The 22,304-nt window shown below is 37.0% G+C and overlaps 2 protein-coding genes across 2 annotated transcripts; both read left to right on the top strand.

Moving 5' to 3' along the window:
- The first annotated feature begins 2,292 nt into the window (after positions 1-2,292).
- Positions 2,293-21,694, top strand: LOC103041822 (cytochrome P450 2J2). The gene is made up of 11 exons (XM_049481792.1): positions 2,293-2,530; positions 2,674-2,836; positions 4,412-4,561; positions 4,649-4,806; positions 5,021-5,197; positions 5,293-5,374; positions 6,876-6,935; positions 7,213-7,400; positions 9,705-9,846; positions 10,144-10,706; positions 21,505-21,694. The coding sequence occupies exons 1-10, from the start codon at positions 2,348-2,350 to the stop codon at positions 10,317-10,319; spliced, it is 1,479 nt and encodes a 492-aa protein (XP_049337749.1). The 5' UTR covers positions 2,293-2,347; the 3' UTR covers positions 10,320-10,706; positions 21,505-21,694.
- Positions 14,336-21,694, top strand: LOC111190912 (cytochrome P450 2J2). Its single transcript, XM_022664626.2, has 9 exons — positions 14,336-14,577; positions 14,721-14,883; positions 15,426-15,575; positions 15,991-16,148; positions 16,357-16,533; positions 16,629-16,770; positions 17,231-17,418; positions 19,345-19,486; positions 20,940-21,694. Exons 1-9 carry the CDS (start codon positions 14,395-14,397, stop codon positions 21,113-21,115), a joined length of 1,479 nt encoding a protein of 492 aa, XP_022520347.2. The 5' UTR covers positions 14,336-14,394; the 3' UTR covers positions 21,116-21,694.
- Positions 21,695-22,304: the final 610 nt, after the last annotated feature.

Genomic DNA, 22,304 nt, shown 5'->3' with positions numbered 1-22,304 from the left:
TAAATTCATTTATCTAATTTGAGATAAGCTTGTTTAACCCAAAATTAATCATGCAATATTCATGTAAATTGGATTCTGTACAGTTTTTTTAAAGAAATTGCAACAGTTGGAGGAGCATGGTTGTATCTGTTGAGTGTAATTATGAACATAAAAACACTTTTCTTCATTTTTCTTGATATGCACCAACACTATATCTCTGCTACTCTCTCATGAGCCAGCAACGTTACTTAATTATTTACAGACAAATACCCCACCCCTCAGACTATAGGCTCTCCAACGCAAAGGATTTGCAGTTAATAATTTTCAGCCTCATCACTGTGTTTACATAATGATTATGATGGAAAAGATAGTTCAGAGTTCATACTTCATAATTCGTCATATCTGTGTTACATACATTTTAAATGAAATAAAACTGTAAAAACTATATCAAGTGTTATCATGTGCAACAAAGAAACTTGGTGTCACATTTCCCCAAATGTTTTCTTGCTGACTCAACTTAAACCTTATAGTTGTTTGAGTCTGATTAAAGGCTTTTTAATCAAGCTACTTTTATATTTTATAATTCATATTTTTTACAAGCACTGAAAGATGATGAATATTTTGATGACATGGAATATTCTACAGTGTCTTGCAAAAGTATTTATACCCCATTAAACTTTTTCACATTTTGGCACCTTACAACCACAAACTTAAATGTATTTTATAGAGATTTTAAGTGATGAACCAACATAAAGTAGCACATAATTATAAAGTGAAATGAAAAATTATTATAATATTATATATATATATATATATATATATATATATATATATATATATATATATATATATAATTATATATATATTTTTTATTTGTATAAAATAAAAATCTGAAAACTGTGATGTGCAAAAGTATTTAGCACCCTTTACTCTGAACCCCCTAAATAAAATCCAATATCCCAATGTTCGCATTTTGCCATTAGGTGGCACACTCTGACAAGAATTAGCTAGAGTTAGGGCACAACTCTCAGGTCTTTTGCACAGTTATAACAATAGACAAATGCCCAACAATAGACAAATGTTTGGGTCTGGAAGTAGACCAAAAACTGTCACACTCATCTGAGAGGGAATTCGTTTGGATGCTCAGGAAGAAGCCAAGAACCTCCAGGACGCAGGGCTGACATAAAAGCTGCCAGCAGCTTGTAGATGGTTACTAAAATCATCTGGTCAGGATGCAATGTGCTGAGGGACATTAAACCAGATATAAAGTACAAGTGCTACAAGTATATTTTGTACCTGTATATGTAATTTAGTTCCACCATGAGTGCATGTAAACTTCCATCCACAATTGTTAGTCTACAAACTAAATGAAATCAGGAGACATTCTATACTATGGAGTGAACAAAAGTTCAGACCTTATAAAATATAAGAATATACATAGAAATGGGTTTAGAAACTGCAGCATCTCATAAAATATCACTGAGTATAAATAGTTTTGTAAGGAGGAATTTAAAGGAGATTCCCACTACCTGCTGTGCAGGATTGATCTTCTGTTACTGGAAATGTTTTTCCTACTCAGGGGGTATAAAGTAACTACTTTTTTGCCTTTAAAGTCAACTTTATGTGAAATTATATAATCTAGCTCAAGGTCAAAATTTTCCAGTGGCACTGTTTACAGAACATGAATCAATAAATAAAGTTAAGTGATGTTAATTAAACTTACGATTGAAACTTTCATTAGAGAAGCATGCCTTCATAAGGGTTTGATCTCAATTAAATAATTCATTAGTGTGGTGGAACTCAAATATTTACACACGCAAGTGTCTGAGAGAGTGTGTGTGATTACAATATATGTGTATGTAGGAATAAAAACACTTTAATACCTCATCTTGCAAGAGTATCAGAATTTGTTTTAATGTTTTTTAAAGTCACTGTCTGTTGGAAATGAATGTTCTCAGATTGCAGCTTTTTCATGTCCATAACTTTAGTTACTCACAAAGAGGAGTTTGTTTCACCTCCTTATCTACCAAGCATTAAGCACTGCCTAAGCTGATGCATATGGTTTGCGTTTCCAAAAAGTGCAGATACACATCTTTTGCAATGGCACTTTTGGGTGAATAAAAGGTGAACAATATAAGAGTGATGCATATAGATGGTTAATAACATATTAAGTTTATAGCTTCCCTTATCAGTAGCTCTAAGGTCTATTAAATATCAACCAGAGAGTACTTTGTAGCTTTTTAAGAAAAAAAGGAGCAAGCGAGTACGTTACACAAGGTGTCTACTGTATAGCCCACTCTGAAAGTTATATAAACACACACAGGCACAGCACACAGTCCCACCAGCAGGATCTTCACAAACTCCAACCATGCTCTTGCAAAACTTACTGGAATACTTTGATTTGACCTCCTGGTTGATATGCATTTTTCTTTTTCTTCTGTTTACTGATATTATCAGGAATATAAATCCACCAAATTTCCCACCAGGTCCCTGGCGTCCACCTTTCGTGGGAAACGTCTTCACTGGAGTTGACTACAAAACCATAGACAAGGTGGGAGGAATACAACTATTTATATATTAAAATCTGGTTTAAATTTAATAAATGACATTCTACTGTAATCACCACAGTTCACATGCTGTTTAGATATGAAAAAAAATATATATATATTAAACACTATCACTGTTGTGTTTCAGCTTTACAAGCAGTATGGGGATGTGTTCAGTGTGAGATGGGGCAGTAGCAAAACTGTGTACATCTGTGGATACAAAATGTTGAAGGAGGCTCTCGTCACTCAGTTGGACAGCTTTATTGAGCGCCCAGTTATTCCTCTGTTTGACAAAATCTATAAGGGGCGTGGTAAGTGCAAATGACATCCAGTCTAGTACCAGTACTAGTTTTGAATTACAAAAATATAAATGAATGACAACACCAACCATTTTGACGTTTTGTACTGGAGAAACTGACATGCCGAGCTGGCTTTCTGAAAAGTCTAAAGTAGTTTCTACTTCAGTAATACATTCTTCAAAAAAGGTGCTACAAAAGTTTTTTGTGCAGTGATAGAGAAAAAGAACTTTCAAATTGTTAAAGAAACTTAACATCAAGTGAAGTTTATTTTTAAATATTTAAAACATGTTATGTCATGCGTTAATTTTACAAACTTAAAGTGGTCCTGCTAAAATCCACATTTTCTTGTTCTTTGTGAAATACAATAGGTTTCTTTGAGTTGTATTTGATACTGCATATGAAACTTCCTCAACCTCTATTGACTGCAGTAGCTAGTAAAAGAAAATCCTCAGAAAAAACAAGTAGATCAGGAAAAGCATCCGTGTCTATTACAACTCGTGAATTAGTATTCATTAGTGACAAGCTTCCTAACCGTAGCAACGAGCTAACTAAAATTCAAATGTTACCGGGGAGAGAACTAAAGCTAGCGACAAGCTAGCTAACCTTAGTGACGCGCTAGCTAAAATACTAAAGTTACCTGGGAGAGAACTAAGCTAGTGAAAATCTAGCTAACCTTAGCAACAAGGCTAAATCACACACTAATGTTACCAGGAAGTAAACTGAAGCTATGAAAGAGCTAGCTAAACTTAGCGATGAGCTAGCTAACCTTAGTGACAAGCTAGCTAAAATACAAATGTTACCGGTGAGTAAACTACCATTAGTGAGGAGCTAGCTAATCTTAGCGATGAGCTAGCAAACACGCTAATGCTACCGGGGAAAGAGAACAACCATTAGTGACAAGCTAGTTAACCTTAGTGATGAGGTTTGAGGGCGAATTGTGATTGTTTTTTACATTTTAGAATAAATATGAATTTGAATTTGTATTTTTAAATCTTAATCTGGTTTTGGTCTTGGACTTGTTCTCAGTTTTTCCCGGTCTACAAATAACACATCAGTTAACAGTTACACTAGTTAAAAGTAAAATTTCTACCCCTTTTTTCCCAACTGCCTGGGCAGCTCTGCTGCGGCTCAGCCAACAAAACCCTGGGTGGATTTTTACATTCTGGACCTGATCTATCCACCTCAGTGTGTTTACAATTTTTTTTATTTAATAGCTCACAGGGCATTTATTCATTCTAGGTACCACAACTAGTCCTTTTAAAATGAATGGAAAAAAAAAAAACGCAGAAATGAGACTTTTAATAGTGGTTCTTCTATGTCATCTTTCAAAGATGCACCTTAGTTTTGTAAAGAGTGTGAAGTCAGCATTGCACAAAAGACTTTCCGATTATACTATCCCTTAGATATTTTTTGGGAACTGAACCTGAAATATGCCTCTATTAACAATGGAATGAAAAACTGCATTTGTTCTATGCCACATAAATTAACTATACACTCTAAACAAAAAGTATGTTGTACTATATGCTTACAGCACTGAGAGTTTCTAAATTAATAATGTTATTGCATTTTCTCTGCTGAACTGAAAAGGTGTGTCTCTCAGTAATGGGTACATGTGGAAGATGCAGAGAAAGTTTATCATCACTCACCTGCGATACTTTGGTGAGGCAAAGAAGACCCTTGAGCTGAGCATCCAACAGGAGAGCGTCTGCCTGTGTGAAGCCTTTAAAGAGGAAAAGCGTGAGTGGTCAGTTTAAGATGTACACACTAAAACATCACATCTCTAACCTGGTTGAGAAAGGTTCTGACACGTTGTTTCCTATATAGGTCCCTTTGATCCCCAGTTTTACCTCAACACTGCTGTTTCAAACATCATCTCAGTTCTAATATTTGGGCATCGCTTTGACTACCATGACGAAAGCTATCTTAAAATTCAGCGTACACTTGTTGAAGCTGTCTCACTGGCAGGCTCTTCTCATGCTAATGTAAGTAACAATGCAACTGGTCTATGGTAATGGTCTATAAAGGCTCATAAGAGTCAGTTTAGAATAAAAATAAGACTTTTTGAATGTTTGTGTCTATTTCAAGATGTATGTATCCTTTATGAATTGTGAACAACAGTGGTTCCCATTTGTCTGTTCTCAATTATTTATCCAGCAACCATTATATTCACTACTTTCTTTGTGCTCTTTTTGGCAGCTCTACAATATCTTCCCTTTCCTTTTTAATTACATTCGTGGGCCACATCAGAAAGTGTTTGCAAACTATTTTGCGATACTTGATTTTGTGAAAGAAGAGGTCAGAAAGCACAAGGAGAATTGGGATCCATCAGACCCACGGGATTACATTGATGCTTATCTGGCGGAGATGGAGAAGGTCAGTTAAAGATATAAAACTGGTGATTTCAGTTCAAATTAGTTTTTATAAGGACTCAAGAAACCCTTAAGTCTTCTGTGTTTAAATTCTTTCAGAGAAAGAGTGACCCTGAAGCTGGTTTTGACCTGGATACATTAGCTTGTGCCACAATGGACATGTTTGAGGCTGGAACAGAAACCTTGGCCACTACCAGGGCCGCTGCTAAGGTTTTGGAGGCCCTAAGCATAACTGGTCAGGGAGGCCAGCCCCCCACCCCCCCCCCCCCCCCCAAAAAAAAAAAAAAAAAAAAAACACACACACACAAACACAAAAGGTTTACGCAAAATTTTACTATTTATTAAAATTACACATGTAACTGTGAATATTTACAACGTTATAAGTAAGGCCAATAACAGTGAAGAACAGCACAAGAGTACTATTTATAATGTATAAATAATAAATGAAACGATGCATGTCTATTTTAAGCAGTGGACACGTCATTTACACAAGCCAGCCTTAAAGGTTATGAAATTATCGTTTATATTCGTGGTGTATTTATATCAGCCTGTCAAAATCTATAGAGCTGTCTGATCCTGCTGTCATACAGACCATTTGGATAGTGCACTGACGGCATTAGTCAATAGGTAGGCTACTCTGTTTATTAATTTTTTATTAAAGTCACTAAAAATCTTCAAACTACACTACTACTATTTGCAAACGTGCCACGTGCCTTGCAATACCCAGATTAGTTTCTAGTTAAGCGTTTAAAGCTACCAAATCAGCAAAGCCAACGTAACTAGCTCAGGCAACACCACTGAACATCAAAACTATTTAAACATTTATCATCGAAGTTACTCACCAGAAAGGGATGCATGGGCCTCATCTTTCTGCTTCTTTTTCTTCTTCTCAGCTCCAGACTCAAACCATCGCTTCATAGTTGAATTACCATTTAGTAGCAACTTCGCGCGGTGAACTTATCTCCTGCCAAACTCAAGTAGCCTTGCTACTTTAGTTAGGACTAAGGTTGCCAGATAAGTTACGATTTTTCATCCTATTTGTTTATTTTATTTTAAGTTTTTAACTTACACAAATATTGCACTGGACAAGTTTTTGTATAGAATGGCCACATACACTTTAAAAATGGTTAAACATGCGCAAGATTTAGCGCCTCCATGCATTTTTTGATTATTTATTTGACTGGAAAATGTCACATCTGGCAACAACCAACAGAGCAAACCGAGCCGTGCCATTTCAGGCAATAGGGGTGGGGGCATTATATTATGCACAAAAATAATAACGTGCCGCTTTTAAGTAGTAGAGTAGGTGCCCCATGCAATGTTTAAAGACAAAAAAGATGAGCGTATCATAAATAATTCACATTGGGTTTTAAATTTAATAATGTCATAATTTCAACACATTTCATTCTCAGTCAATTTGGCTCCCTGCAACTGCAAAATGGTTGAGGCCTAACGCTGGCTGCGTTGTCTGCGTATGCAGAGCGGCGGCCCTGAGAGTAGGTGCCCCATGCAATGTTTAAAGACAAAAAAGATGAGCGTATCATAAATAATTCACATTGGGTTTTAAATTTAATAATGTCATAATTTCAACACATTTCATTCTCAGTCAATTTGGCTCCCTGCAACTGCAAAATGGTTGAGGCCTAACGCTGGCTGCGTTGTCTGCGTATGCAGAGCGGCGGCCCTGGCCACTACAATGCGCTGGGCTCTGCTTTTCCTGATGAAATTTCCTGAGATACAGAGTAAGTATCAAGAACAATAAATAATGCTAAATTATGTTTCCTAATTATGATCAGATGATGAAAACCCATGGATAATTATTAGGAGATGTGGTGTTACATTTACATTAATAGCATGGGTTGACATTTTACTCAGAGCAACTTATATTATATTGTGTTACATAGAAAGGTGGTTGTAAAGTTTCTAATGTAATTGGTATAGTGTGGTGGGCCGACCAGCTGGGAAATTAAACCTGTCTGATGTTTTCCACAAGATAAAATGAGGGTTGTTTCTGTTCAGAAAAGGTGCAGGCAGAGATTGACAGTGTGATTGGACAGTCACGCCAACCCACCTTGGCAGACAGGCCCAACATGCCATACACTGAAGCTGTCATCCACGAGACGCAGAGGATGGGCAACATTCTTCCCTTGGGTTTTCCCAAAAGAGCCTGTAAGGACATAACACTGGGGGGATACTTCATACCAAAGGTTTGACATTAACAAATTATGTTCTTTCAAAGTTTTATTTTAGGTACATTCTTTGGCAAAAACACACACACCAAAAAGGAGTCATTTGACTTTAATTAAATGGTATATGTGTGAGTTACAGTATATATTTAAGTGATTATCATACTACAGTGCAGTGAATATAGTGGGTACCTTCTGCAACCACCCACCCATTCCCCCCACCCTGCCGCCGGCCGGCCAACACATAGATAAATATTACAACTACATATTCTCTGTCTTGACTTAGTTATATTAACTTAATTCACATCAACAGCCCACAAATACAGCTACAAACTACAAAAGTATACAATAGACCCAACAATAAATGCTTAATTTGCCTACAAGTACAACCGGTCAAAAAGATCACTCAATTGTATATCTACAGTTCGCCAGAGCAGCCAAAACATTAAGTACACTCAAAAACTCACTCAGGCCGCCTATTATTGTGAATTAGTTTCACATTGAAGGGCAGCCTTTAAAAAGGCCTTTTAATATAATATTACACAATATCTGTCTCATTTGCAGTCGCAATTCCATGATCGTTCGCTAACTATTGAACTAATCCAGCATGAGCTCCATTTATGACTAAGCAACACGTAACACCTTCACCACAGCGCTGAGAAGGTGTTAGACAGTCATGGCCCCACCCCTGTAGTGAAAATCATGAATCTGATTGGTTAGACTGTCCTGCGACAGATATATTACTACACCCTTCAAAAAATCAGGAGAAGGGTCTACGCAGACACGTGGGGCAGAAGCCATTTAAAAAAAAAAATATTGGTTAAAATCGCTGTCAGTCAGATAAGAGTCCTGTAGCAACTGAAAAACACAGACTAATGCTTTAAATTAGTTGCTGTTTTTTATTTGAGTTAATTTATCAAATAAATTCTTACACTTACAATAGCTATGATATATATATTTCCTGATTAAAAATTATGTAATTATTTACATGCATTCATTGTCACCCCTTCTCTGAAGGGTTAGAAGGGCCTCACTGCACACCACTGCCATATTAGAAAAAAAGGACTTTATTGGGGGAAAATTTAAAGTAAGGGCTACTGCCCTGATGGACAACATCTAGTGTAGATACAGTTATTGTTGGGCATGTAGGCATACAGGTTTCCACTGATGTGCAGCTAGTCCTATAGATTCTTCACACTCATAGCTTGCTGATGCTGGCATTCCAGTTTGTCTCATTATTAATTATTATTATTATTATGTTGAGAAGGCAGCCAAGGGAGTGTTGCAATCTGATAGAGACCTTTCTCGGAAGGTAACAGGGGATGGCCCATGCAAGCCAAGATGTTAAAGTTACAATCTGATTGTTGCAGTTGAACGATGAAACCCTTCTTAAAGTTTGTAAACTGGGCAAAATGTCTGTGTGTACATTGAATAACCAGGTCTAGCAGCCAATGTTGTCTCACCAAGTGGTACACTAACAAACAATTGCCTCTGAAAGCTTGTATAGGGCAGCAGATTGTCATAAAAGACCCAGCTGACCAGGTTTTAGGATCCAAGTGCAGGTTTTAATGATACAAACAGCAAAGAACAAATCGAGGGTAATCCAAAGGCAAAAAACCAAAAACAGTCCAAAAGTTCAGAAACCAAAAATACCAGGGCAATATAAACAAAATCCAGGCTCAGACTTTTGCAAAGGCCTTGCAAAGAGTAACACACAAGCTTGCCCTTATAAAGGCTCAAGGACAAAGACAAAATGGCCGCCTAAAACAGAACCAAACATTCAAAATTCTGGTGAGAGTGACCACTGGTGGCAGGGAGGATATAGCCCTTCTATGGCTTCTTGTGGCAAGATCTAGATTACTAATTTAATGATCTAAAGGCCAGCTATTCAACTGCACAATGTGCAGCTTGATTCATGGCGTGTCAGTGTGTCTGTGTTATTGCAACAAGCAGAAAAGCTCAAAACGTGCAAAATTTATGTACTAATCCTCTAATCCTTAATTATTAATGGGTGTGTTTTGGGCATAAGGTGAAATAAACCAATCAGCGTGTCACTTGCCATTCCCTTTAAGAGAAAATATAGGTCTTTCCTATTTAAACGAGGCAGGAACATCATAACCAAATTGAGCAGAGTGTAAGATAGGGCCCTCAGTGTGTAATCAATGTGGATGGGATTTTAAAGGGAAAGTAAAACATTGACTGTTTGTAATGTACTATATTCCTATATCTGTTATCAGCAAAACACATTATTTTTGTCAATAAGTGAGAAGTGAGAATTTTGTACAAATCCAGCACATTTTATAAAACTGTCTCTCTCATATTTAGGGCACAGCTATGACTACAAACCTGTCATCTGTGCTTACTGACAAAAATGAGTGGGAAACACCAGACATCTTCAACCCTGGACACTTCCTTGATGAGCAAGGTCAATTCCGCAAGAGAGACGCCTTCATGCCTTTTTCAGCAGGTGAAACAAACAGATTCAATCTCACACTTTAAAGAGAAAAAACACCCTGGAGTGTTCAGAAAAAACATGTACTAGTTAAGTGCCATTTTTGTTAAGACATCAAACATCTGTCTCTCTACAACAGAGAGCATAGTTCAAATTATCCACATCACAAAGGGTCTCTATAATCTTCTGGATGACCCTTGGCATTGGATATGGTGTTTCTGGACACATAGTTTATGTTTAGCTATGTTTTTTTTTCATAAAGATATAGTCTCATTTATGTTGTCCTGATGCACTGCTCTCACTGTTCCACAGGTAAGAGAGTGTGTCTAGGTGAGCCTCTGGCACGCATGGAGCTCTTCTTATTTATCACCTCTCTGCTGCAACGCTTCACTTTCTCTCCAGGCTCAGGAGAGGAGCTGAACCTGGAGGGTCAGCTGGGCTTCACGTACACCCCCAGGCCTTACCGCATGTGTGTGATTCCACGCTAAGGAACAGAGAAATAAGATAATACTCTAATACATGAGAATGTGGTACAGAACATTAACAATAAATATGTTTAAACATAGTTGAGCTGCTTAAAATCTAGCATTATGATATTTAATTCAAATGTAAAAAATATTTAAACTCATAATGCAAGACGTCACTGTCCAATGAAAAACACGTATCCATTTTTGTCAATTTTTAGTTTACTGCATAATTTGAAGACACAGATTATGTTACACTGTGTATAACACTGTGTTACAACAGTAGAAATTTGCTAAAGAACCTGAAATCAACTATTTTTACAATGACTTCCATTAAAGGTTAAAAAGGTGTTATTTCTCTCCTGTAAAGTTGCTGATGATACATGTTTTTCATTGGGAGCGACAAAGGAGGTTCTAATCAAGGAATACATGCACAGTGAAGCACTTGTGAGCATTATAAACGATTTGGGTTTTCAGAATGTACTTTTTTTTTATGAATGCATGTTCATGCAAATTTTTAAGTATTAATTTTTAATGACTAGGCAAGCAACATGAGAATAAAGGCTGCAGTATGTTCATATAGTTTACTCTGCATACAAATATGAGTGTGTTTTTTGTGCCATTCATTATTTTATGATCATTATTTTTCTTGTTTTCTCTTCCTGTTACTGATTGCTCTTGTCTTTGACTTCTCCTTTTGCCTGTTACCAACCTTTTTTGTTTATATTACAACACCTTAGCCTGCTCTCTGATTTTTTATATTCTGTGTATGACCCTGGACTGCCTGGCCATTCTCTGGTATGTTGTTTATTTAATTAGGGTGGATTATTTCACAGCATCTACTTTATTTCAAGGGTCTTCTGAGTATAGTAGTCCGAAATTTGCAATCTTGTTCTGTTGCTGGATTTAACAGACAGGGAACTGAGAAACTTTATTTTTTTATTTCCCTCGCCCTTGAACTGAAATGAAAAGGGTCAGAGGTTTTTGGCAGGAGTTCGGTGCTGCTTCACTGAAAAAGCGTGAAGCTGAAGCCCTTCCACAAGAAGAAATACAGAAAAGAGAAAAGGGAGAAGGAAAGAAGTAGGAAGATGGGGAGGAGGTGGGTGCAAAGTTTGTTCGACATGCAGGTAGAGAGGAAGTGAGGGTTTATAGAGGGTGAAGAGTGGGATTACTAAAAGTGTGGATCAGTCTCCCAAAATTAGGTCATATTCATAACTCCACTTAAATATCATACATTATTAGCTAAGCCTGAAGATCTGCTGGTCGGTTTTGGCCGTTTGGATACTGGAACATTATTGTGAGAAACTGCTGACAGATCAGATCATCCCAGCAATATCCCTCCCACCATTTTCTAGCACAACCTTGCACCACCACCAAGGTGTTTGTACTTGATGTGGCCCCCTTTATTTAATTTTTAATCATTTGGATGTCTTTTGGTCCATCAAAGAGGAATAAAAAAGCCTATTTGAGGTGCTACCTCAAATGTATTCATTTTAAGTGAAGCCTGACTGATCAGTAATTTTTCAGCCTCAAGCATTTCAGCACTGGTCCATGACCCTTTTGCCTGGTGCCCCAGGCAAGATTTTGGTTGGTGCCCCTTACATCATTCATCATTCATTGTGTTTCTATATGTTAAGGTCTTCTTCATTTTAGTTTTCAATGCTTGACCTGGCAAGTGGCTCTAACCAGGTGGAGTGTCTGAAAGGACAAAGCGAAAACTGCCTTTTGTACTCCTTTTGGCCTTTTTGAATTTAATCGCTTGCCGTTCGGATTATTTAATACTCCTGCAACTTTTCAGCGTTTGATGGAACGCATGTTTGGTGACCAGCGACATCAGTCTGTTTTGTTGTACTTGGATGATGTAATTATTTTCTCTTCTACCACTGAACAACATTTAGAAAGGCTAGAAGAGGTGTCTTCTCAGTTGCAGCAGCAGGACCTAAAGTTTAAACTTTGTAAGTGTCGGTGAAGTATTTGGGACATGTGGTTTTGTAGGTGTGGCTGCTGATTCAGAAAAGGTAGAAGTGGTACAGGAGACAGATACAATCTAAATGTGTTGCAGTGAAGTATATTAAATAATCATTAGCATTATAATATAAATAAACAAATACCCGTATGTTGGACAGATCAAAAGTTTATCAGTAGCTCTAAGGTCAATTAAATCTCAACCAGTGAATACCCCTGCTCTCTGTTCCAGTCCACTTTTGAATACTTGTTTTACAGATTTTGTTTTTGCTGGACCCCTCAGTGGTCTAGCAAGAACAGTGTATGTCCAGCAAGAACAGTGTACCAAGAACAGTGTAGGTCCTTATCTCTCCCTGTTGCTCTAATGCAAAAAGGAAATTTCATTGTGAACCAGAATGCTTTTTGATGACCTGCAGTATAATTACTGCCATTTGTTTGCTAGGGCTGCAACTGTCACAAAGAACAAAGCAGGCTAGTATTTTAACACTGAATAGAACATTAGACTTGTTGCTATCAAAATGAACACTGTTCTCCACTAATATTTCATACATGAATTAGTTTTTGTGGTTGTTGTAAGGTTTCTACTAAAAAACACAATCTACACTAATCAAAAACATAAAATAATCCTAACATTCTTAAGATAAATACCTCAAAAATGTATTCCTGAAGTTATTAAATGACAATAATAGGTTTTGAAAAAATAATGCAAATTAGATCACAGGACTTAAAAACAGCATTGACAAAGATAGCAAAGGTCTTACAAAGGTCAACACAGATACATATCTTAAAGTTTTCTAGCTGAGCAAGATTATTTTTTTGTATTAGGCCTGTTCCTTTTTCCTTTGTACATGCTCATTTTACATTATTAAATATCATAATTAAAATGTTTTTCCAAAGTTTTCCTTCAATTAAGAAGTACAACATAGTGACATATTGCAGAAAATATCCCAATCTGCACATTTTGCTGTTAGGTGGCACACTCTGGCAAGTAGTAGGAGTTAGGCACAACTCTTGGGTGTTTTGCAGTTATAACAAGAAGACAGATGCCCCTGTCAAGTTCATTCCAGTTTATGTGCTTGGATTTGAAAGAAAGTAGAACAAAATTCAGCACTATGAACAGAACAAGTCAGAGTCCATACCTTATGAAGTATAAGAATAGAAATAGAAATAGTGATAGAAAGACAGAAAGTGCAGCGGCTCCTTAAGTAATACTGAGTCAAAACGGTTGTGTAAGGAGGAATGGGCCAAGATTTCCTCTACCTGCTGTGCAGGATTGATCTTCTATTACTGGAAATGTTTGGTTGAAGTTTTTGCTACTCAGGGAATCAAACTAATTACTGAAATACAAAAATCTACAAAGATATTTAAAGTTAAAACATTTTGCTCAATAACTAAATGAAGTAAGTGCTTTTTTGCCTTTAAAGTCAACTATATGCAAAATTATAAAATCTAGTGCGAGGTCAAAATTTTCCAGTGGCACTGTTTACAGAACATGAATCAATAAATAAAGTTAAGTGATGTTAATTAAACATATGATTGAAACTTTCATGAAGGAAGAAAGTGCATTTAAAAGGGTTTGACCTCAATTGACACTATTCATTAGTGTGGTGGAACTCTGTCAAAGATTTACACAAGCAAGTGTCTGAGATTGTGTGTGTGTGTGTGAGTACAGTAGATCAGAGTATCAGAGTTTGTTTTAATGTTTGTTTAAAGTCACTGTCTGTTGAAAATGAATGTTCTTAGATTGCACCATTTCCAAATCACAAAGAGGAGTTTTTCTAATCTCCTTATCTACCAAGCATTAGGCACTTACACAGCCTAAGCTGATGCATATATGCTTGCATTTCCTAAGATGCACAGATGTTGTAATGGCACTTTTGGGTGAATAAGAATGATGCATGTGTAAGAGTGATGCATATAGATGGTTAATAACATATTAAGTTTATAGCTTCCCTTATCAGTAGCTCTAAGGTTAATTAAATATCAACCAGAGAGTACAGTGTAACATTTTAAGAAAAAAGGAGCAAGCGAGTACGTTACACAAAAACTCCCATTTATAGCCCACTCAGAGTGTTATATAATCACACAAAGACGCAGCACACTCTGACTACCAGGATCTTCACAAACTCCAACCATGCTCTTGCAAAACTTACTGGAATACTTTGATTTGACTTTCTGGCTGATATGCCTTTTTCTTTTTCTTCTGTTTACTGATATTATAAGGAATATGAATCCACCAAATTTCCCACCAGGTCCCTGGCGTCCACCTTTCGTGGGAAACGTCTTTACTGGAGGTGACTACAAAACCATAGACAAGGTGGGAGGAATACAACTATTTATATATTAAAATCTGGTTTAAATTTAATAAATGACATTCTACTGTAATCACCACAGTTCACATGCTGTTTAGATATGAAAAAATATATATATATATTAAACACTATCACTGTTGTGTTTCAGCTTTACAAGCAGTATGGGGATGTGTTCAGTGTGAGATGGGGCAGTAGCAAAACTGTGTACATCTGTGGATACAAAATGTTGAAGGAGGCTCTCGTCACTCAGTTGGACAGCTTTATTGAGCGCCCAGTTATTCCTCTGTTTGACAAAATCTATAACGGGCGTAGTAAGTGCAAATAACATGTACCACTTTTAAATTACAAAAATAGTTAGCGGGGTATAAATGAATGACAACACCAAGCATTTTGATGTTTTATACTGGAGAAACTGACATACTGAACTGGGTTTCTCAAAAGTATCTTCTCAAAAACAAATTGGTACCAAAGGATCTTTGTGCAGTGATAGAGAAAAAGAACTTTGTGAAGACCTTGTAAATTGGTAAAGAAGGTTTTTAGTTATATAAAATGTTATGTTAACAGTCAATCATTTATTTTGCAAACTTAAAAGTGGTTCTTCTATGTCATCTTTCAAAGGACCCTTGTCAGCATTGCACTAAAGAATTTCAGATTATATTATCACTTAAATATTTTTTGGAGACTGGATCCAAAATATGGTTCTATTAACAGTAGAAAGAAATACTGCATTAGTTCTAGTGTCACATTAATTAAATATACTCTCTAAACATGTATGTTGTACTATGTAGTACTTACAGCACTGAGAGTTTCTAAATTAATAATTTTATTGCATTTTCTCTGCTGAACTGAAAAGGTGTGTCTCTCAGTAATGGGTACATGTGGAAGATGCAGAGAAAGTTTATCATCACTCACCTGCGATACGTTGGTGAGGCAAAGAAGACCCTTGAGCTGAGCATCCAGCAGGAGAGCGTCTGCCTGTGTGAGGTCTTTAAAGAGGAAAAGCGTGAGTGGTCAGTTTAAGATGTACACACTAAGAAACATAAGTACAGATTTGTACTTACTAAGCTCGTCACTAGGGTCTGTACGTTATAGTGATCCAAATGTGTCTGGCTTTCAAGTGAAAAATGTATGATTTAAATATATATTGTTTATTAGTACTGTGATACAAAATACTGAATGTACCTTGTGGTTGGTTAAATGGTACAAATCTGTACTTCCTGCTGTTAGGAAAGACTTTGTACTTCAGAGGGAACACATCTGACCCTGTAAAGACCAATATTATACCTTTGAGGGTACAATTATGAAAAGTGTACCTTTAAGTACAAGCAAGTACTTATCTCATACCTCTGTTTTTTAGTGTGTTCATTAAAACATGACATCATCTCTAACCTGGTTCTGACACGTTGTTTCCTATATAGGTCCCTTTGATCCCCAGTTTTACCTCATCACTGCTGTTTCAAACATAATCTCAGCTCTAATGTTTGGGCATCGCTTTGACTACCATGACGAAAGCTATCTTAAAATTCAGCGTACACTTGTTGAAGCTGTCTCACTGGCAGGCTCTTCTCATGCTAATGTAAGTAACAGAATAAAACTGGAGTACAAGGCTCAGTTCAAAATAAACTAAAATAAAACCTTTTGAATATATGTTGGTTTTATAATGTATGTATCCTTTATGAATTGTGAACAACAGTGTTACCCATGTTTTCTGCTCTAGTCATTAATCACAATTATTTATCCAGCAACCATTATATTCACTACATTCTTTGTGCTCTTTTTGGCAGCTCTACAATATCTTCCCTTTCCTTTTTAATTACATTCGTGGGCCACATCAGAAAGTGTTTGCAAACTATTTTGCGATACTTGATTTTGTGAAAGAAGAGGTCAGAAAGCACAAGGAGAATTGGGATCCATCAGACCCACGGGATTACATTGATGCTTATCTGGCGGAGATGGAGAAGGTCAGTTAAAGATATAAAACTGGTGATTTCAGTTCAAATTAGTTTTTATAAGGACTCAAGAAACCCTTAAGTCTTCTGTGTTTAAATTCTTTCAGAAAAAGAGTGACCCTGAAGCTGGTTTTGACCTGGATACATTAGCTTGTGCCACAATGGACATGTTTGAGGCTGGAACAGAAACCTTGGCCACTACAATGCGCTGGGCTCTGCTTTTCCTGATGAAATTTCCTGAGATACAGAGTAAGTATCAAGAACAATAAATAATGCTAATTTATGTTTCCTAATTATGATCAGATGATGAAAACCCATGGATAATTATTAGGAGATGTGGTGTTACATTTACATTTTTTTACATTTACTCAGAGCAACTTTTAATATTTGCATTGTGTTACATAGAAAGGTGGTTGCAAAGTTTCTAATGTAATTGGTATATTGTCTTGGGCTGACTGGCTGAAGAATTAAACCCTTATTCTACCTAATGTTTCTACTTTTGGGTATATGGTTCTAAGATACTTTCTTTTAAACAAAACCTTTAAATTGTTCAATTAATTACTGTTTATGCACGTAACATTCACATTTTAGACAACTATACATTCAATGTTTTTTTTTAAAGGAATAAAATTGTTAAAACTTTGACATCACTTGACAGAAACCTGTCTGATGTTTTCCACAAGATAAAATGAGGGTTGTTTCTGTTCAGAAAAGGTGCAGGCAGAGATTGACAGTGTGATTGGACAGTCACGCCAACCCACCATGGCAGACAGGCCCAACATGCCGTACACTGAAGCTGTCATCCACGAGACGCAGAGGATGGGCAACATTCTTCCCTTGGGTTTTCCTAGAAGAGCCTGTAAGGACATAACACTGGGGGGATACTTCATACCAAAGGTTTGACATTAACAAATTATGTTGTTTCCAATTTTTATTTTAGATACACTCTTTGACAGAAACAAAACACACAAACAGAGGTCCTTTGACTTGAATTTATTGTATACAGTACAGGCCAAAAGTTTGGACACACCTTCTCATTCAATGCGTTTTCTTTATTTTCATGGCTATTTACATTGTAGATTCTCACTGAAGGCATCAAAACTATATACTTAAAAAAATGTAAAATGTAAATAGTAATGAAAATAAAGAAAACACATTGAATGAGAAGGTGTGTCCAAACTTTTGGCCTGTACTAATTCAGTCAGGTAATTTATTACCACCACTAGATTAGCTTCCTTGTGTTTAAATTTTTTTCAAAAATGATTGTTCGCATTCATATCAGTGGTCTGTGTGCAGCTGGGATAACAGAGTAGAGGGTACCTGAAATAGCTAGATATATTAACTAGGTTAGGTAAAGTGAACTGGGCTCTGCTCGCTCAATCAGTCACAATGGAGAAGAAGCTGTCACATCTAATTAATACCTCGGCAGTGATAAGTACTCCAAAATATACGCCAGTAATCGATAGCTAAGCTCTATAGTGACCCAGTTTATCTATGAATGTGATTAATATATTGAGTGATTTGTTACGTCCAAATTGATTAAGGTAAACGTAAACGTTACTCATGGCCATTCATAGTAACTATCTAGCTATTTAGCTGTTAATTCATCTGTCTGTTGTGTAACATATAATATAATCAATATAATGCTAGATATGGGTTTTAGAAGAGTTCAGTATTTCTGTACTTCTCCTCCACTTTCCTCCACTTTACGTTCTCTATAAAATGACTCATGGTTGCTTAACATGGTAGAAGTTACTAAACTTGTCTTGTACTGGATTGTGTGAATTTAGCTTCCTTAACTTGGCAACCCAAGTAAGCTACGCGTCTGGGGAGGGGTGGACAGGGCAGACAACTTTTTTTTTCACTCGCCCTTATTTCCTAAAGAATGTACCTTTAAAGTTACTATTTGCAGCAAAATGTCTGTGTGTACATTGAATAACCAGGTCTAGCAGCCAATGTTACACAACCAAAAAATTTGCCGCTGAAAGCCTGTGGCAAGATCTTAGGTACTAATTTAATGAACTACAGGCCAGCCATCAACTGCACCCCGCACAGCTTGATTTAGGGCATATCAGTGTGTCTGTTATGGGATGGGAAAAGCTCGAAATTTACAAAAGTCATGTAGTAATCCTCTTAATTAATAATGGGTGTGTTTTGGGTGTAACGTGAAGTAAACCAATCAGCGTGTCACTTCCTGTTCCTTTTATGAGAAAATATAGGTGCAGTCTGACTTTGGCTGATAGATGTTGTAACAACGCAGCACTTCTGCGCTTGTCAGCAGAGGAAACTGTCCCACTCATTCACACTGTGAAGGTTAGACATGCATTAGACGACTGCCAACATAGCAATGAACATCTGATGGTTGACTGTTATCAGGGTTTAAGTGGCGAACCTGTGTTTACGTTGCCAAGATAGCAATAGAGTAGAAAATGACCTGAACACACCTCACTTCCAGACCACCATGCCGATCGGAATAAATATTTCCAAGCGATTTTCCTATTTAAATGAGGCAGGAGCATCACGACCACCTTCCGCAGTGTGTAATCAATCATCAAATCAAAACATCAAATCAAAACATTGTCTGTTCGTAATGTCTTATATTTCTACATATGTTATCTACAAAACTTTCAACAAAAAACTTGATTACAAAAAAAAGTGTAATAATTTACATATCTGTCTGAGACAAAACTGCATGACGAGCTTTGCAGTAAAAAAAAATGTTGTCAATAAGTGTAAATTACATGAGAATCAGAATTTTTTTCCTCTAAATTGCATTTTGTACAAATCCAGCACATTTTATAAAACTGTCTCTCTCATATTTAGGGCACACCTATGAATACAAACCTGTCATCTGTGCTTACTGACAAAAATGAGTGGGAAACACCAGACATCTTCAACCCTGGACACTTCCTTGATGAGCAAGGTCAATTCCGCAAGAGAGACGCCTTCATGCCTTTTTCAGCAGGTGAAACAAACAGATTCAATCTCACACTTTAAAGAGAAAAAACACCCTGGAGTGTTGACAAAAAACATGTACTAGTTAAGAGCCATTTTTGTTAAGACACCAAATATCTCTCCTTCTCTCTTTCTGTCATCTTTAAAGTGGAAAAACATGCTGACAACCCAACTTTTCTTTTAAAACTAAGGGCCCTATTTAAGTGATCTATGGCACACTGGTCTGTTGCGCTTTGCATAGATTGATTTAGGGACGTGTCCTGTTTCTTTGGTACAGCAAGGGCAAAAAAAATACGCCTTGCTCAGCTCGGAACACGCAGAAGGCATGTACTAATTCTAATTTTGGGCGTAACGTTAAATAAACCAATCAATGTGCCAGTAGTCATTCCCTTTAAGAGGCAGAAGTGCTCTAACTTTGGCGCGTTTGTATCTTAAGAGGGCTGCACTTTGTGCGTCTCAGCAGAGGAAACTGACCTGCATGTTTATGCAATGAAGGTACTCCAGCAGCTCATTTAAGGAAACAGTAATGTTATTTTTTTTATTTATTTATTTATTTTATTTCTGATTTTTCCCCATTTTCTCCCAATTTGGATATCCAATTGTCCCACCTCTTTGTGCGTCCTCATCACCGGTGACGCCCGTGACCCTTGGAGGATGCGGATGAGCACACGCCTCCTCCGACACGTGTGAAGTCAATCACCCCTTTTTTCGAGCTGCTGCGGATGAATCATTGCCTGAGTAGCCAGCGTGCTCTGAGGAAAACACAGCGGCTAGGTTCCGATTCATCCGCTCACAGATGCCTCGTGCCGCCCAGCGCCACCTTAAGTGTGATGAAGAAAGAGCGCCATCTACCCACCCCAGAGGGAGCAGAGCCAATTTTGCTCCCTCTAAGCACCGGCAGCTGATGGCAAAGCTGCATGAGCTGGTGTTTGAACCTGCGACCTCCCGCTCATAGTGGCAATGCATTAGACCGCTGGACCACTCGGCGCCTAGTAATGTTAATTTATACTTTATTTTGCTTTATTGTTCATGTAAAAGCTGGGATTGCGACACTGACTACCTGACACTTTCAAATCATCGAAAAACCAAAACCTTAACCTATCTTTTATATTTGACAAAATTTTATTAACTTTACAGCTCCTTACTCATCTTAATTTTATTTTACTGAATGGAGTTTTTACTGTAGCCTTCCTCTAAACTCAGTTCCACGCTCTGCAGATATTAATTTAAATAAATATGACCTGGTGATAAGAAATGAACAGTAAAATATAGCTTTATAGATCTGTATATTTCACATTTTGTGAAGTTTTGTATAATTGATGGACAGCGTGAGATATTGGTACTTGGCATTGGATATGTTGTTTGTTTTCTGGACACATAGTTTATGTTTAGCTATGTTTTTTTTTCATAAAGATATAGTCTCATTTATGTTGTCCTGATGCACTGCTCTCACTGTTCCACAGGTAAGAGAGTGTGTCTAGGTGAGCCTCTGGCACGCATGGAGCTCTTCTTATTTATCACCTCTCTGCTGCAACGCTTCACTTTCTCTCCAGGCTCAGGAGAGGAGCTGAACCTGGAGGGTCAGCTGGGCTTCACGTACACCCCCAGGCCTTACCGCATGTGTGTGATTCCACGCTAAGGAACAGAGAAATAAGATAATACTCTAATACATGAGAATGTGGTACAGAATATTAACAATAAATATGTTTAAACATATAGTTGAGCTGCTTAAAATCTAGCATTATGATATTTAATTCAAATGTAAAAAATATTTAAACTCATAATGCAAGACATCACTGTCCAATGAAAAACACGTATCCATTTTTGTCAATTTTTAGTTTACTGCATAATTTGAAGACACAGATTATGTTACACTGTGTATGACACTGTCTTGCAACAGTAGAAATTCGCTAAAGGACCTGAAATCAACTATTTTTACAATGACTTCCATTAAAGGTTAAAAAGGTGTTGTTTCTCTCCTGTAAAGTTGCTAAAGATACATGTTTTTCATTGGGAGCGACAAAGGAGGTTCTAATCAAGGAACACATGCGCAGTGAAGCACTTGTGAGCATTATAAACATTGCAACATGACGATTTGGGTTTTCAGAATGTACTTTTTTTTAATAAATGCACTTTCATGCAAATTTTTAAGTATTTTTTAAGTAATGACTAGGCAAGCAACATGAGAATAAAGGCTGCAGTATGTTCATATAGTTTACTCTGTATACAAATATGAGTGTGTTTTTTGTGCCATTGTGTTCATTATTTTCTAAATATAATATTCAGAAATTTTTCAAAATCGAAATTTTGTGTTCTGTCACTGGATTTAACAGACAGGAAACTGAGAAACTTTATTTTGCTAGTTTTCCGACACCCTTGAACTGGAATGAAAAGGGTCAGAGGTTTTTGGCAGGAGTTCGGTGCTGCTTCACTGAAAAAGCGTGAAGCTGAAGCCCTTCCACAAGAAGAAATACAGAAAAGAGAAAAGGGAGAAGGAAAGAAGTAGGAAGATGGGGAGGAGGTGGGTGCAAAGTTTGTTCGACATGCAGGTAGAGAGGAAGTGAGGGTTTATAGAGGGTGAAGAGTGGGATTACTAAAAGTGTGGATCAGTCTCCCAAAATTAGGTCATATTCATAACCTCACTTAAATATCATACATTATTAGCTAAGCCTGAAGATCTGCTGGTCGGTTTTGGCCTTTTTGATACTGGAAGATTATTGTGGGAAACTGCTGACAGATCAGATCATCCCAGCAATGTCCCTCCCAACATTTTCTAGCACAACCTTGCACCACCACCAAGGTGTTTGTACTTGATGTGGCCCCCTTTA

The sequence above is a fragment of the Astyanax mexicanus genome, chromosome 1 (genome assembly GCF_023375975.1).
Source record: "Astyanax mexicanus isolate ESR-SI-001 chromosome 1, AstMex3_surface, whole genome shotgun sequence".
In the NCBI taxonomy this organism is placed as follows: domain Eukaryota; kingdom Metazoa; phylum Chordata; class Actinopteri; order Characiformes; family Acestrorhamphidae; genus Astyanax; species Astyanax mexicanus.
The sequence above is the reverse complement of the archived record's forward strand: the minus strand, read 5'-3'. Positions and strand labels throughout refer to the sequence as shown.